Source organism: Podarcis bocagei, assembly GCF_964188305.1.
Source record: "Podarcis bocagei genome assembly, chromosome: 9".
Taxonomy (NCBI): domain Eukaryota; kingdom Metazoa; phylum Chordata; class Lepidosauria; order Squamata; family Lacertidae; genus Podarcis; species Podarcis bocagei.
Genome location: NC_138134.1, coordinates 59,489,173 through 59,504,505, shown reverse-complemented (window position 1 = coordinate 59,504,505; position 15,333 = coordinate 59,489,173). Strand labels below are relative to the sequence as shown.

General features: G+C 40.2%; 2 protein-coding genes across 2 annotated transcripts in view; one reads left to right on the top strand and one right to left on the bottom strand.

Annotated features, from left to right (window-relative positions):
* Nucleotides 1-15,333, top strand: part of LOC308594288 (uncharacterized protein C4orf17 homolog) — an 87,721-nt gene that overhangs the window by 20,283 nt on the left and 52,105 nt on the right. The gene's annotated exons all lie outside the window — the stretch shown is intronic.
* LOC308594274 (alcohol dehydrogenase 1B) lies at nt 6,521-14,921 on the bottom strand. Its single transcript, XM_081207227.1, has 9 exons — nt 14,774-14,921; nt 13,707-13,808; nt 12,577-12,715; nt 10,878-10,965; nt 10,549-10,768; nt 9,876-10,139; nt 8,852-8,987; nt 8,212-8,350; nt 6,521-6,841 (listed from the first exon to the last, which is right to left on the bottom strand). The coding sequence occupies exons 1-9, from the start codon at nt 14,789-14,791 to the stop codon at nt 6,817-6,819; spliced, it is 1,131 nt and encodes a 376-aa protein (XP_081063353.1). The 5' UTR covers nt 14,792-14,921; the 3' UTR covers nt 6,521-6,816.

Here is a 15,333-nt window from a genome sequence, read left to right as displayed (position 1 = left end):
AAGAGGATTCCTCCAGCGGGGGCATGACAGTTACAACATCTTAAGAGGTATTTTGAAAGGTTAGTCGAGAAGACTGAGGACTTTTGAAAGAGGGAAGACTGTGCATGATAGGGTACAGAGCTGTATAAAGTACCCTGTGCTATAAAATAACCTTCTCTACACTCAAGCCAGTTTCCCTGTCTGGATGTACCTCTTCCACTCACACATGTGTTTGTGAGTCGAGACTTTCAATATACGCCTGTCCAGGACTGTAGAGATTAAGCACGTGTCCTTATTTAGGCGCTCCTATAACTTTGTTACCCCTTGCCACTGCTGTTCATTATTAGCACCGTTACCTATATCTCATCAACCCTCTCCATGGAAAGCTTCTAAATCTCCTGTAATATCTGAGAGACGCTGGTTTACATCACCCAGACACCTCTTTGTATCAAAGGAGGGAGATCATCAAATATACAAAATATACAAAATGAAAAACGGATTGAAAAAAGGGGTGGGGACACCAACCGAAAGGAGACCATCGAGACAAGAAGAAGGGAAAGAAATTAAGGACTATGATAGTTTGATGGCTGAAATAAGAAAAGAATTTAAAAATAATGAACAATATATGGAGAGAAAGCTATTAGAAGTGCAAGATACCTTGGATAAAAAATTGGAGGGGGTGGTGGGTGAATTGACTGGGAAAGTTAAAGAACTTTCGGTAAGAGCTAAGGTACTGGAAGACACAGTGAAAAGGGTGCAAAAAGATTCAAAAGAGAGTAAGAAGGAGGTAGATAGGATTAGAGTAGAAGTTAAGGAGATAGGAAGGATACAGGAAGAGTTGATGGACAACATGGCTATGACACAGATGAGGCAAAATCAATCAAATCTGAAGTTTAGGGGAATACCAGAGAGTTTAAATGAGAATATAAGATCTAAAATGGTCAAAGAACTAGCAATTTGGCTAGGCAGGGAAGAAGAAGAGATAAATCACTCTCTTGTAAACATATTTAGGATAAGAACAAAATCGGCTAAAGCCAAAGCGAAAAACTGCCAGGAGATGTACTAGCCATGTTCAACTCATTAGAGATAAGAAATGAAATTTTGAAACAGAATTATAATAAAAGGTTATATATTGAAGGAAATTTGATTATTATATTTAAAGAGATTCCCTCGAGATTTCTCCGAAGGAGAGACTCTTATAAAAAATTAACCAACCAGTTGAAGAAAAACGGGATCCTGTATAGATGGGAATACCCGGAAGGTATTTCATTCTACTTTAAGGAAAAAAGATTTAAATTGGCGACTCCCTCAGAACTTCAGAAATTTGCAAGGAGATACGAAAAAGATTTGGGAAAGATGACAGGGCGGGAGGAGGAGCCTGGAGACCAACAGGGGGAGGGGGACGAGGGAGAGAGGAGCGAAGAAGGAGAAAGGGAGGAGGAAGAAGGGGAGACAAGGGAAGAAAGGGAAGAAGCAGAGAAAGAGGACAAAGAACAGTAGTTCCTCGTATAGTTTTGACAAATCCACTAACACTTTATAACAGATGGTTTTAAAAACACTAAGCTGGAATGTAAATGGACTGAACAATAAAAATAAAAGGAACCAGATTGCACATATATTATTGAAAAAGAACTGTGACATAGTCTGCCTACAAGAGACTCATGTAACAAATAAGCATAAGAGAATTTTAAGTAATAAGAGACTAGGATTAGACTTTGTGACATCGGATAAGGTTAAGAAAAGAGGCGTGGTAATATATATAAAGGAAAAATTCAATCCAAAATTATTGTATAAAGATGATCAAGGGAGAGTGATTGTAGTACAGATGGTATTTCAAGGAGAAAAAATAATTGTGGTTGGAATATATGCGCCAAATGATAATAAGTCAGTCTTCTTCTCTGAATTAGGTAACAAATTGATGGAGTGGATGGATCAAAAAATGATATTGATGGGTGATTTTAACGGGGTGGTATCACCAGATCTAGATAAATCAATTAAAAAGCAAAAGACGAAGGAATGTAAACTACCTCGCTCCTTTTTTGACTTGGTTAATAATTTGGGATTAATTGATGCATGGAGATTTAAAAACCCCACCACTAAACAATACACTTTTTTCTCAAATCCAAACCAGAGTTGGGGAAGAATAGATACTGTTTGGGTATCGAAGGAAATGATACAGAATCTAACTAAGGCAGAAATTCTCCCACGAACAATAGCTGATCATAACGCGGTTTTTATAGAGTTAAGAGAAAAGAATGTCAGAACAGGGAGATGGAGAATGAATGAATTCTTATTTAATGACCAAAAAATCGTAACAAAAGCTAAAGAAACATTTGAAGAATACCTCAAGTGGAATTTAAATGGAGAAACTGCCATAGAGATGGTGTGGGATGCAGGAAAGGCAGTTATGAGGGGGGTTTTGATCCAGAAAAATAGCCACTTAAGGAAAGAAAAAGAGAAAAAGAAAGAACAGATTTTAACACAGATCATAGAAAATGAAAGAAAATTAACCATCAATCCAGAGGTGGAGATGCCAAAACAAAACATAAAGATGTTACAAGCTAAACTTTCTACAATAATCACCCAAGAGATTGAATGGAAAATTAAAATGATGAAACAAAATTTTTTTGAATCGGCATATAAGATAGGGAAATACTTGGCATGGCAAATAAGAGAAAGAAGAATACAAAACGTGATATGTAAGATAAGGGAAGGAGAAAGGATGGTAGAAGAACCAAAAGAAATTAAAAAGATATTTCAAAAGTACTATAAGGATTTATATAAAAGAGGAAAGGAAACAGACCTTGAAATAAATAGCTTTCTACAAGACCACCATCTGCAACAGATCTCAAAAGAAGAAAAAGAGTTGTTGGATCAAATGATAACACAAGAGGAGATAAAGGAGGCTATAAAAAAGATGAAGCCTGGGAAAGCGCCGGGGCCAGATGGCTTCCCGGCTAAATATTATAAAGTATTAAGTGATCAAGTATCACCAATGTTATGTGAAGTAATGAATAATATAATAAAAGAGGGAAGGATCCCGAATACCTGGAAGGAAGCATTCATTACACTGATCCCTAAAAAAGATGTTGATGCTTTGGAAGTGAAAAATTATAGGCCAATCTCACTATTAAACAATGATTATAAATTGTTCGCGGACATATTGGCAGAAAGATTAAAAAAAGTTTTAAATAATAGAATTAATAAGGAACAAACGGGCTTCCTCCCAGGGAGACAATTAAGGGATAACGCAAGAAATGTGATCAATATCATTGACTATTTGGATACTAAGATAGATAAACAGGCGGCTTTGGTATTTATAGATGCCGAAAAGGCATTCGACAATATTTCGTGGAGCTTCCTGAAGAAAAGCTTGGAATTTATGGGAATGGGAGAAAAATTTAGAAGAGGTATAGAAACAATCTACCACGAACAAAAGGCAAAACTGGTAATAAACAATACTACAACAGAGTCTTTCAATATATATAAAGGGACTAGACAAGGCTGTCCCCTGTCTCCGCTACTGTTTATAACAGTATTAGAAATACTCAATAAAAGATTGAGAGAAGCAATAGAGGTTAAAGGAATTAAGGTGGGAAAGAGAGAAAATAAAATCAAAGCTTTCACGGACGACATCGTACTAACTCTAGAAGACCCAAAAAACAGTGTAAAAGAAGCCTTACAAAAATTTGAAGAGTTTGGTGCGGTGTCAGGACTTAAGGTAAACAAAAATAAAACTAAAATGTTGTTTAAAAACCTAACTAAGGAAGATTTGATAGATTTAGAACAAAGGGCAGGAATTATGATAGCTAAGAAAATAAAATACCTAGGAGTGTGGATTATGACAAAAAACTTGAATCTGTATAAAGATAATTACGAGGCCACATGGAAGAACATAAAGAAAGATCTGGAAATTTGGAGGAGGATGAAACTGTCCTTTTTGGGGAGGATAGCGGTAGTTAAAATGAATGTTTTGCCCAGAATGTTGTTTTTATTTCAAACTATACCTGTTCTTAAAGGTCTAAAACAATGTAAGGAATGGCAGAGAGCACTGGCGAGATATATCTGGCAGGGAAAAAGACCGCGGATAAAAATGAAAATAATGGCAGATAAAAAGGAAAGAGGAGGTTTTTCCCTACCGGATTTGAGCATATACTATGAGGCGGCGTCACTACTATGGTTAAAAGATTGGATAAGACTGGAAAATAGAGATATGTTAGATTTGGAGGGCTTTGATAACAGGTACGGATGGCATTCGTACCTGTGGTACGAAAAGGTGAAGGTTCACAGGGGCTTTTTAAACCATATTTTTAGGGGACCAATCTATCAGGTATGGGAGAGAAACAAAAATCTCCTGGAAAGGAAAACTCCCTGGTGGATCTCACCAATAGAGGTGATAAGGATTAGGAAGACCAATATGGAAGAAAAGAATGCCACCTATGAAGAACTGACAAATAAAACAGAGCAAGGAATTAAACTTAGACCGTACGAGGAGACTAAAAATCTATGTAGTGGCTGGTTGCAATATCACCAGGTGAATGAGCTTCTAAAACAGGACAAAAGGAAAACGGGGTTTGAAGATCAAAAATCTAAATTTCATGTGGAGGTAGTGGAAGGTAAAAACAAAACACTCTCCAGGATATATGACATATTGCTAGAATGGCACACAAAGGACGAGGAGGTGAAGGAGGCAATGATCAAATGGGCTATAGACATTGGCCACAATATTGACTTTGAACGGTGGGAGGAATTGTGGAATAGTAGTATAAAGTTCACGGCGTGTATGACACTGAGGGAAAATATCTGGAAAATGATATATAGGTGGTACCACACACCGGTGAAACTCACAAAAATGTATAGGTTAAAGAATAAGAGATGCTGGAAATGTGGTGAAGCGGAAGGCGATTTCTATCACATGTGGTGGTCATGTAATAAAGTGAAGGGATTCTGGGAATTAATCTACAACGAGATTAAAAAAATATTTAAATACACTTTCCCCAAAAGACCCGAAGCCTTCCTGCTAGGAATGATAGGTAAAGAAATTAAAAAAGAAGACAAGACCATATTTCTTTATGCCACCACAGCTGCAAGAATTATGTTGGCACAAAACTGGAAAACGGAAATCATACCAAGTATAAATGATTGGCAGGTTAAAATGGTAAACTATGCCGAACTTGCTAAACTATAGTAATCGTTAAAGAAATTGGAGTTCTTGTTGAAACTGCACTGAAAAGGATATATCAAGAACTCTGGCCAAAAGTTTCAATATAAGGAATAATACCTACTCAAGAGTTGAAAAGAAAAACGTGTATATTCTGCTAAGAATAACAGTTTGAAGCTAGTAGTAAATTAAACACACCGTGTAAGTACGATAGTTTTAAAGTAATGGTAAGTTTGGATACAACGTTTAAGTACAGAAATAATGAGTTTCAAATACACAGTGATATAGTACAAAGGTACATGAAATACCAGTGCACAACAATTGTTTTATACAAGTCTCAATAGCAGTCAAAAAGAGTCCATATTGTATAAAATCAGAATAAAGAGTAAAGAATAAAGGATCAAATGGGGCCAAAAAGGAGTATCCGGAGTGTGAATCAGATGTACGACTCAGTAGTGGTGACCGGGACAGGGCCCTGTTTCGGAGTACACGCCTTAAATCACGATGCCCTAAATCTGCCTCTGCTGGGTGTCTTCTGAAATATTCTGCCCCTGCAGAGAGCCCTAGCAGAGATATTTGCTTTATAATGAGTGGAAAGCTTTGCTAAACACATTTTGCACCATCACCCTGAATACCTAATAAAGCCTTATATTTCAGGCAAATATTAAACCCATTGCCCTTGATTGATTTCTAAAGCATATTGACATTCAAGTGAAATCAATGATTTGTCAGTATGCCTTTCAACCGATGTCAGTGACTGGGCTCAATAACTGGTTCTGCCCCGACTGGGCTAGGCGACTGGAGCACTTCCAGAGACCTTCCAATCCTGGAAAGCAGGTCCCAGTGCACTGGACCCACAACTGTGCATTGTGAGCACCAGACTCATGCAGAGTATAAATAACGCGGAAGCTAGCTGTGAAGCATAACACCTTTTATTTCTAATAGCTACTAAAAACTAACAAACTACTGGCTTTCATGAGTATTACATCTCCCATTCAGCCATCTAGTCACTACATAGATAGTACTCTCTCCACACACAGAGTCAGGCAATCAGTCAGGAGCAGTAGAAGAGAATAGCAGTTTCCGCCCCCTCCTTTCTCAAAACTTTAGATCAGGAGTTTCTGTCAGTGGGAGGGGTGAAAATATCAACATGATTAAGCCGGGCATTTAGCCAGTGGCTATTTAGCTTTGCCACTGATAGATAGACTAGTAGTTTTGTACCCACCAATTCTTAGGAATCTCTGCAGAGAGATTTCAAGCTACTGATTTACAGTATGTATACTCCACTGGGTTCAGTGTGCATGCACACGAAAGCTCATACCAAGAACTAACTTAGTTGGTCTTTAAGGTGCTACTGGGAGGAATTTTTTTATTTCCACTGGGTTGAGTGTGACTTGCTCCCAAATATACATAAGACAGCTGCCTAAACTACCCAACCTCTCACCTTTGAAATACATGATAAAAATTATTTGTGTTGTTGCTTCAATAAACAGGATATTGATAGTTTGAATCACAACCTAAGATTGTGTTTATGGTAATTTTCTTCTGTTGCATTTGGAGGAAAAACGTGATGACATTGCAGAGTCCAGTCATTTTCACATATGTCCTACTAGGCAATGTGGCAATCTGAGCTTGCAAAGGTCATTGTCTTGTATTCTTCCTCCTCACCATGGACTTTAAAATACCAGGACAGTGCGAATACTGAAACATTAAAAAACAGTTTTAAATGGAAGGGTGATAATATCTGGTAGATTTTTAATGTTAATAGGCTAATATTTCAGTAGGTTTAAGATCTTCCCACAAATTTCTAATGAAAGGCTTGATCTGGTTGATATTAAGGGAAGGTGATCTTTTAAGCACCATCCATTCATCTGTTTATTACCCACCTTCTGCCATCGCGTTCCAGGTGGATTACAACATTTTCAAATTCAATATTAACACAACTACCACAACTTACAGTCAGAGGAGCAGAAAAAGGAAGAGTAGATAGCATACACAGTGAGTAATTTTCAGAGTGGGGGGTGGAGAGGGAAGTCTGAACCTGTACAGAAATAGGAAACCTTTTTTATAGTTAACATTTTATTAGAAGGATTTCATTTATAAAGGAATAAAGTGATAAAAGAAAAAGAGAAGAAAAGGGTGTGAAAAAGAGGAAATACGAAGCCAGGTGATAAGCTTATAAAAGTGTTTCCGAGAAAAAGAATTGCACAAGAAAAAACACGACAAGTCGATCCTATTCATTTATGCCATCACAGGAAGCTGAAATAAATGCATATTTGTCCCTAACAGAAGCATCAAGGTAAACAGTTTGTGGGTGTAATTTCATTGCCCCATCCAAAACAGTATCAATTTCAGTTTATAAATCAATTGTTGCTCAGCCTATTGAGATGTGGATCGGCCACAGTTGTGGTGCAAGTCTTGCTTGTGAACATCCATATTTGCATGGATGTACATTGTGTTGTTTCTACATGGGTTTCATTGTCCCATTTAGTTATTCATTTTCATTCTTTGAGGTGTCCGTTTCCCCATTTTGTCTTCTGTTTCTTTATACGTAAATAGCTCATGCAACTTTCAGTACTAGAATCTAACCATGATCAAGCTAATCTCTGTTTTGGGGGTTTTTTGGCCACATTTTTTTGGGTAGATGAATAAAGCGTAGACTTCATTTTAAATCTAGGTCTTGGGGGGGGTGTTGGAGTGAACGAGTCTTGAGTTAAACTGGAGAGGGGTTAGGGGATGTGTACGCAAGCCCAGCTCACGCTACAAAGGAAAACCTGGTCACCCAATATAGTGATGTCATGTAATTGACAGGTCAGCAGGCCACTTCAGTCAGGGGAACTGGATCCAATTCCCCCCCCACACACACACATTGTACAGAAAACTCTGCAATGCAACATTGTGTTGGAAGTCCAATACATCCATTTTTAGTCTGCAATGCAAGCAACCTCCTAGCTTGAGTCACTCCAGAGGAAGATTGTGTAATCCTATCATGACTATGGCTATGACTCTCAGAACGGCACCTTGCCTTTTCCACTACAATATTGAGGGGTGGGGGTGGGGAAAGGTCTTACCTTTTTCCTGAACGCAGCAGTTCAAAGCCCTCATTGATTTTATCAAAAGGCAAAGTGTGGGTAATTAGTGGATCCAGAGCAAACTTCCCCCCCATGAAATCTGAAACCAGCTTGGGGACAGCTTCTTTGCTTTTCCAACCTGAAAACAGTAAGTGCACAGTTAAGACATGGTACTCTAATTATAATGCCATAAAAAAGGAGCAAAACGTTGGTTAAAGGTCTGGCAGTCCTACAAATTTATAGCCTGAAACCTTATTGAACTTGGGTTATGCAATGAGATTGACCTTGATGCTATGACAGATCTGTGGGTGGGAGGGAGATAGAGGAGATACTAACATAGTAATTATGGGGCAAGAGCTTGCGTGGAAAGCCTACAGAGAGCCAAACTGCATGAGATCTTAAATGTATTTTCACATGGTAAGAGCATGATTTTTTAAAAAATCTAAATTGCATTGCTGGGGGTGGGGAAATAATGAACAAATCAAGGTTTTTCTCTAATTTTGTGTTATGCCATGCTCCCCATGGCAGACGTTTTAGGGCACAACCCGCTGCCACCCCAAGCTATTTTGTGACTGGCGGCCTCAACACTCTCTCAGAATTTGAAATGTGCCCTTTTGATAGAAAGCTAGTAGGCCCATACCTCCAAATATAGATCCTTTCCAAGTGCGCCCCGTGAAGATAAGTGCTGGAGAGAAGGTAATTTCAGAAGCTGAAGGGGGCACTCCGACAACCACGCTGGTCCCATAATTCATGTGGCAGGAAGCCAAGGCAGCAGTCTGGGGGAAATCCAAAGGCATGACTCTTGAATCAAGCCAAGGAGAAATACCATCCATGATCACCTCCCATGACGCAGTCAGACCTCTCAAAGATTTTACTGTTGAAAGCATATTTATAGCAATGGAAGAAAACATCCCTATCTTTTCTTCCTCCCATGTCCAGCTACATAAAGGTAAAGGTAAAGGGATCCCTGACCGTTATGTTCAGTTGTGACCGACTCTGGGGTTGCGGCGCTCGTCTCGCTTTATTAGCCGAGGGAGCCGGCGTACAGCTTCCAGGTCATGTGGCCAGCATGAATAAGCCGCTTCTGGCGAGCCAGAGCAGCGCACGGAAACGCCGTTTACCTTCCCGCCAGAGCCGTACCTATTTATCTACCTGCACTTTGACGTGCTTTCGAACTGCTAGGTTGGCAGGAGAAGGGACCGAGCAACGGGAGGTCACCCCGTTGCGGGGATTTGAACCGCTGACCTTCTGACTGGCAATTTCAAGGCTCTGTGGTTTAACCCACAGCGCCACCCACGTCCCTACATGCACATCCTGAAAAGTCTTTTTGGATGGTGAGGGCCTTCTGAAGAATGTGGGAAGGGATGCTGGGGGGTGGGCTTATGTGGGAGAGAAGAGTCACCCAAAAGGATCATTCTCACCCCTCCATGAGCCCCTCATGCCTGAGTCCCATCCCACATTATTCCATAAGTTACCTGATCAATGGGTGGAGGATGTTTAAAACTCTGACACGTTCTACTGTCTCAGAACCCAAGGCCCTTGCTGCAACAGATTATCGGATCATAACCCAGTGAAAAATAGGAACCACTGAAGAACAGGAATGCAGGAAATTCCAGCTTCCCTTTTCAAAATAGGACAGTAAAATCCTGTCATCATGCATGTACCATGGTGTCTGTGCGCCCAATCACTTCGAATGAATAGTCAACACCTTCACCGTCTGTCAAGCCATACAACACTTCATTGATGGGCTTCTTGAAATCCAGAGGGTTGACACACTCTGTAGCTCCCATCTCTTTAGCCTTGGGAAATTTATCCTTGTTGATGTCAACCCCAATGATTCGGGAAGCTCCAGCTGCTTTGCAGCCCATGACAGTTGAGAGGCCAACTCCTCCCAGACCAAAAACGGCACAGGTTGAACCAGGCTCCACCTGAAATAATAGAGCCATAGAATTGTAGAGTTGGAAGACCATCTAATCCAAACCCCTGCACTACTTGTCTCTCTCTTTCGGTATATGATGGCAAGGGTGTTCCCCTGGGCAATTGGTTGCGGATGGGATTGCTCCTTGATGTTCAAAGCATCCAAGAGAGAGGTGGGATGCTGGAGAACTACGTCTGTAGCAAGAACATGAGTGCAGGTCACGAGTGTACATCCAGTGGATTGGTGGGTATTTGGTGGCTTTGCTATTTTTTATTGTTTTGATTCATTTACTGTATTGAATGTGCTTTCACCTGGTTCTGTGCCAGAGCCCCAGAGCCCACCTGTCCTCCTCTTTCTGTCTAGATCTACCACAAATTCCCCACACTGAATATAAGCATTACCAATGTTTTAATCCGTACCTTTGCACTGTTGATGGCAGCACCATAGCCAGTAGAAAACCCACAGCCAATCAGACACACTTTTTCTGCAGGAGCTGCAGCATCAATTTTGACCACTGCAGACTCATGCACCACGGTGTATTCTGCGAAGGTGCTAGTTCTGGCAAAGCTGTAGATCTGTTGGCCTTTGTAAGTGAACCTGCTGGTGCCATCGTGCATTAATCCAGTAGGGACACCAAGGCTAAAAGATGAAGAAAGGAAAATCGTGCTTTGGGTTGTGTGTTTTTTTTAATCCAACATATGCACTGCTGGTGTTTCTAATACTGTTTCAAATAACAACTTCAACTCACTCGCAGAGTTTGCACAGATTGCCTCTGGGATGTTTGCATGCACTGCATTCTCCACACTGTGGGGCAAAGAGTGGGATGACTTTGTCTCCTGGGAATGATGAAAATACCATCATTAGCCTGCTTAAAATATTCGGAAAAGCTAGTACATACCACAGGCTTGGGGAACCTTCAGTCATTCAGATGTTGCTGGACTACAACTCCCATCAACCGTAGCAAGCATGGCCAGTGGCCAGTGTGATGGGACAGCTGAGCTGAGCCAAGACAGCCAACCAAAGTGGAGTGCAAGGAATCTTGATTTTCTTTTTTTTAATGCTTTGTGTGTCTGTTTCTAATCTTGCCCCTTTCTAAAATTTATGTATTGCAGTGTGTTTTTCTTTTTGTAAATCCACCAAAGAATCAAATCCGATCAGGATTAAGGGTTTTCTCAAGATGGTGGAGGGCATGTGTACAGTGTCTCATTGGTGCAGTGCTGATGGCACTTACCCTTCCTCTGATAGGAAATGCTTTTTGGGGGGTGGGGGACAGTACAAAATTAGGGAGGGGGGTTCACGAGGGTCAGTTGGAGGGGGGAAGTGAGAAATGTCCCTATTTTCATCTGAGCAATGTTGGAGGGTATGTCATGAATGTTGCAGACTCTTGTGCAGCTAGCTGCGAAGTGGGGAGCACAGGTTGAATTCAAGAAGCGGGTTCTTTAATGTGCATGTGTAGGCTGCCCCGTATGTGCATGCCCACTGGTTGCCACTTTGTTTCCTGGCCCAATTCAAGCTGCTGATCTTAGTGTTTAATTCCCTAAACAAATTTATCACCCAATAGCTGAAATATTGTCTCTTCCCCTACAGACCCTCTTGGGCAGGCATCCCCAAACCCAGACCTCCAGATGTTCTGGGACTACAATTTCCATCATCCCTGACCATTGGTCCTGTTAGCTAGGGATGATGGGAGTTTGAGATATCTTATGGGAAGCAATTAATGAACTAAATTTTTAAAATAATATAAAATAAAAAACTTTCTCCTTTAAACCAGATTTTGGCGTCTGGAATCTGTCGCTCCGATGACCATGTACTAAGTGGGGCATTGCAGGTAAAATTCCCCATTATTCTTGGTCACGAGGCAGCTGGTGTTGTTTGAGATAGTTCATTAATTGCTTCCCATAAGATATCTCAAACTCCCATCATCTCAATGAGATTGCTTCCCATAAGATATCCCAAAACATCTGGAGGGCTGTGTTTGGGGGTGCCTGCTCTTGGACATTCAAATCAGTAGAAGGGGCCCTTTTGGTAGTTCCTCTTTCATCAACATTTTGGTGTGTTGGCAGTATAGCAGTCCTGGTCTTTGGCACCTGAAAATAGGGACTACCCTATTCTCTTGACTGCAATTTGTTTTAGATTAATATTGCAGGTTTAACTATTTGTGACCCATCCTGGCAAGTGATATTAGTAGTAGTAGTAATATCAGCAGTTAAGCAAAAAAATAATGTTGCTGTCTAGCAATTGATTCTAGAAATGTCTAGCAATTGATTCCAAATTCTGGCATTTACATTAAAAATCTAGTCATTGGCCCAGAGCTGACCGCCCTTCCCCAAAGAAAACACTTTCTCGGTCATTCTTCCACCAGTTGGTTGGCTCTCCTAGTTTCGTTTGACTCTTGTTGACCAATGCTGTGAGTTGATATTTTCTGGTTGCACTGTGCTTTACCTTACCTGGTTTCACACAGGTAACTCCTTCCCCAACGCTCTCTACAACACCAGCTGCCTCGTGACCAAGAATAATGGGGAATTTTACCTGCAATGCCCCACTTAGTACATGGTCATCGGAGCGACAGATTCCAGACGCCAAAATCTGGTTTAAAGAAGAAAGTTTTTTATTTTATATTATTTTAAAATTTTAGTTCATTAATTGCTTCCCATAAGATATCTCAAAATGATATCGCAGTAAAAACTTAAATAATAGAAACAATTACAAACACATCAACATGCACAAAAATTTAAAAGCAATTAAAAATAATTTCATGTGTGAAACAATTTCACATCTAATTCAGACTGGTTAAAGATCTCCACTTAACAGGTTTTTTTGTGTGTTTTTTGAAAAAGGAAGTCTTTAATTGACACCCATCATCCAATAGCAAATATAACCAGGGAGCTTTTGAGTTTCACCTTGGTCCTAGAAACACCCCTCTCATGATATTGCTCACAATCCCTCTCCTGCAGCAACTTGCAGGGGTTCAGAACCCCCCCCCCCACATTTCCACATCAGTTTGCAGGTTTTTGCTGAAAATTCATCAGGATTTCAGTGCAAATTTCTCCTAATATAAACACGTTTGCTATAAAGATCTACAATGACTCCCCATGTGTTTCTAAGCACAATTCAAAGTGTTAGTGTTGACCTTTGTTAATATTCTGATTTTAATATTCTGTTGTGATTTTAATATTCTGTTGGAAGCCACCCAGAGGGGCTGGGCAACCCAGTCAGATGGGTGGGGTACAAGTTGTTGTTGTTGTTGTTGTTGTTGTTGTTGTTGTTGTTGTTGTTGTTAATTATACTGAGTCCATCTAGCTCAGCATTTTCCACACTGACTGAAAGCAGCTCTCCAGAGAGTCAGACTAGGGACTCTCCCACACCTGCCTGGAGATACCAGGGATTCATCCTCAGACCTTTTGCAAGCAAAACAGCTGCTCCTCCATGAGCTGCAGCCCTTCCCCATTCTCATATTGTTTTTGAAAGCATAAATTAGGTAGATTTATCTTTAAGTGCAAACTGTATCAAATTTTTCCATCCCTAGTGCAGATACTAACAATCTGCAGAAATGCCATTTTGGGTTTGTCTCTCTTACCTTAATCCGCACTTCATGTGCCTTAGGTGGGGCAACTTCTACTTCCACAATACTAAATGGTTTATTGACTTCCCAGACAACGGCAGCTTTGCACTTAATGACCTGAGATAATAGAATATCATAACAGTATTTCTGTATGTAACTGTGCAATCCTATCCTGGACAACCCCCACCCCCAATAAAATGTATATACCATTTGATTCTACAAAACCTCAAAACAGTTTACAGTGACAGCTCTGATTTCAATGTCCTGTGAAATAGCAGAAGATCATATACTATTTTTCCAAGCAGCTAACATTGCAATCCTGTGCATGTTTACTATTTAATATGCCAGTGCTATTTTTCTGGAAAAAGAGGTGCCAAAACTCACCATGAATCCCTCCTTTGTTCTCTTATAATGGCAATGGCACCCATCTGAGAAGTGCCGGAATTGAGTTCTGGTGAGTTTCAGCTGGAAAAAAACCCCTGCCTATAGCCAAATTCCTCAGGGTGGCTTTCAATTAGACATCTTTTTACAATCTTCACTAGGGCTTACTCCCTGGTTAAGTTATTTAGGAGTGAAGCCCTGATGACCACTGAGCTAGTTTTCAGCTTGCTGGATGTTTCTCCCTCCCAAGTTGAAAGCATGTTTAAAATGCACTGGTTTGGTATTAATGATGGCGTTCCAGGAGGAGGAAAATAGAAGAAACTTTCAGGAACCCCTAAGATGAAACTTCCAAGAACTTCTTGGATGAACCCCAAGGAATGTATTGCTCCTGCTTATAGTAAAATAAGCCTATTTTGTAATATTTAATATAATATGTTTAATATTTAATATGTGCCCCAATACCAGTGCTTTCTGGAAAAAGAGGTGCCAGAACTCACCACGAATGCCTCCTTTGTTCTCTTATAATGGCAATGGCACCCATCTGAGAGGTGCCGGAATTGAGTTCTGGTGAGTTCCAGCTGAAAAAAAGCCCTACCTATAGCCAAATTCCTCAGGGTGGCTTACAATTAGCCTATTTTTATTTTTTGTATTTATGCATCTTGGTGCTGAAAAAGCAACTTTAAAAGAAATCATCTACTTACTTTCCCTGCAGTGCTCATGATGTTGAGCTTTGTAATCTACCGTATCTGCTTCCTCTGTGTTGTTTCAGAACTTCTAGTCTGTTCTCCTAGAAGTACAAAGGATCTGCTGCAACTATTTGGCTTATCTTTCAAATAAACTTAATCATTCCCTAGTTCCATGCCAAGAGATGTGGCCACTCCTCTACGTTCAGTTTGATTCCACCTGCAATTTCACAACTTTGAAGGAAGTAGGTTAAGAGTCCTCAGCTGCGGTACAATACACTGTATATTTAGATTGCACTCAAGGAAATAAGAGCCTTATCCTCCATGAAAATTTGCTTTAAATTTATTACCTTTAATGTCTCTGTTTTGACACACCCAGTGCTCCAAGGAGGCTATAACCCATATCTTATCAAGCCATCCTTTCAACGAAAAGCCCTTCATCTTCCAGTAGCTTTCTACTTCCATTCAGGCTGCTGAGGGCTACCAGTTTCCAATGAAGCAACTGAAAGTCGCCAGGTTGCCCAATATTTAGTAATGCTAGAACTGGGTGCTCATCCAGCAATAGCTGATAATTTCTG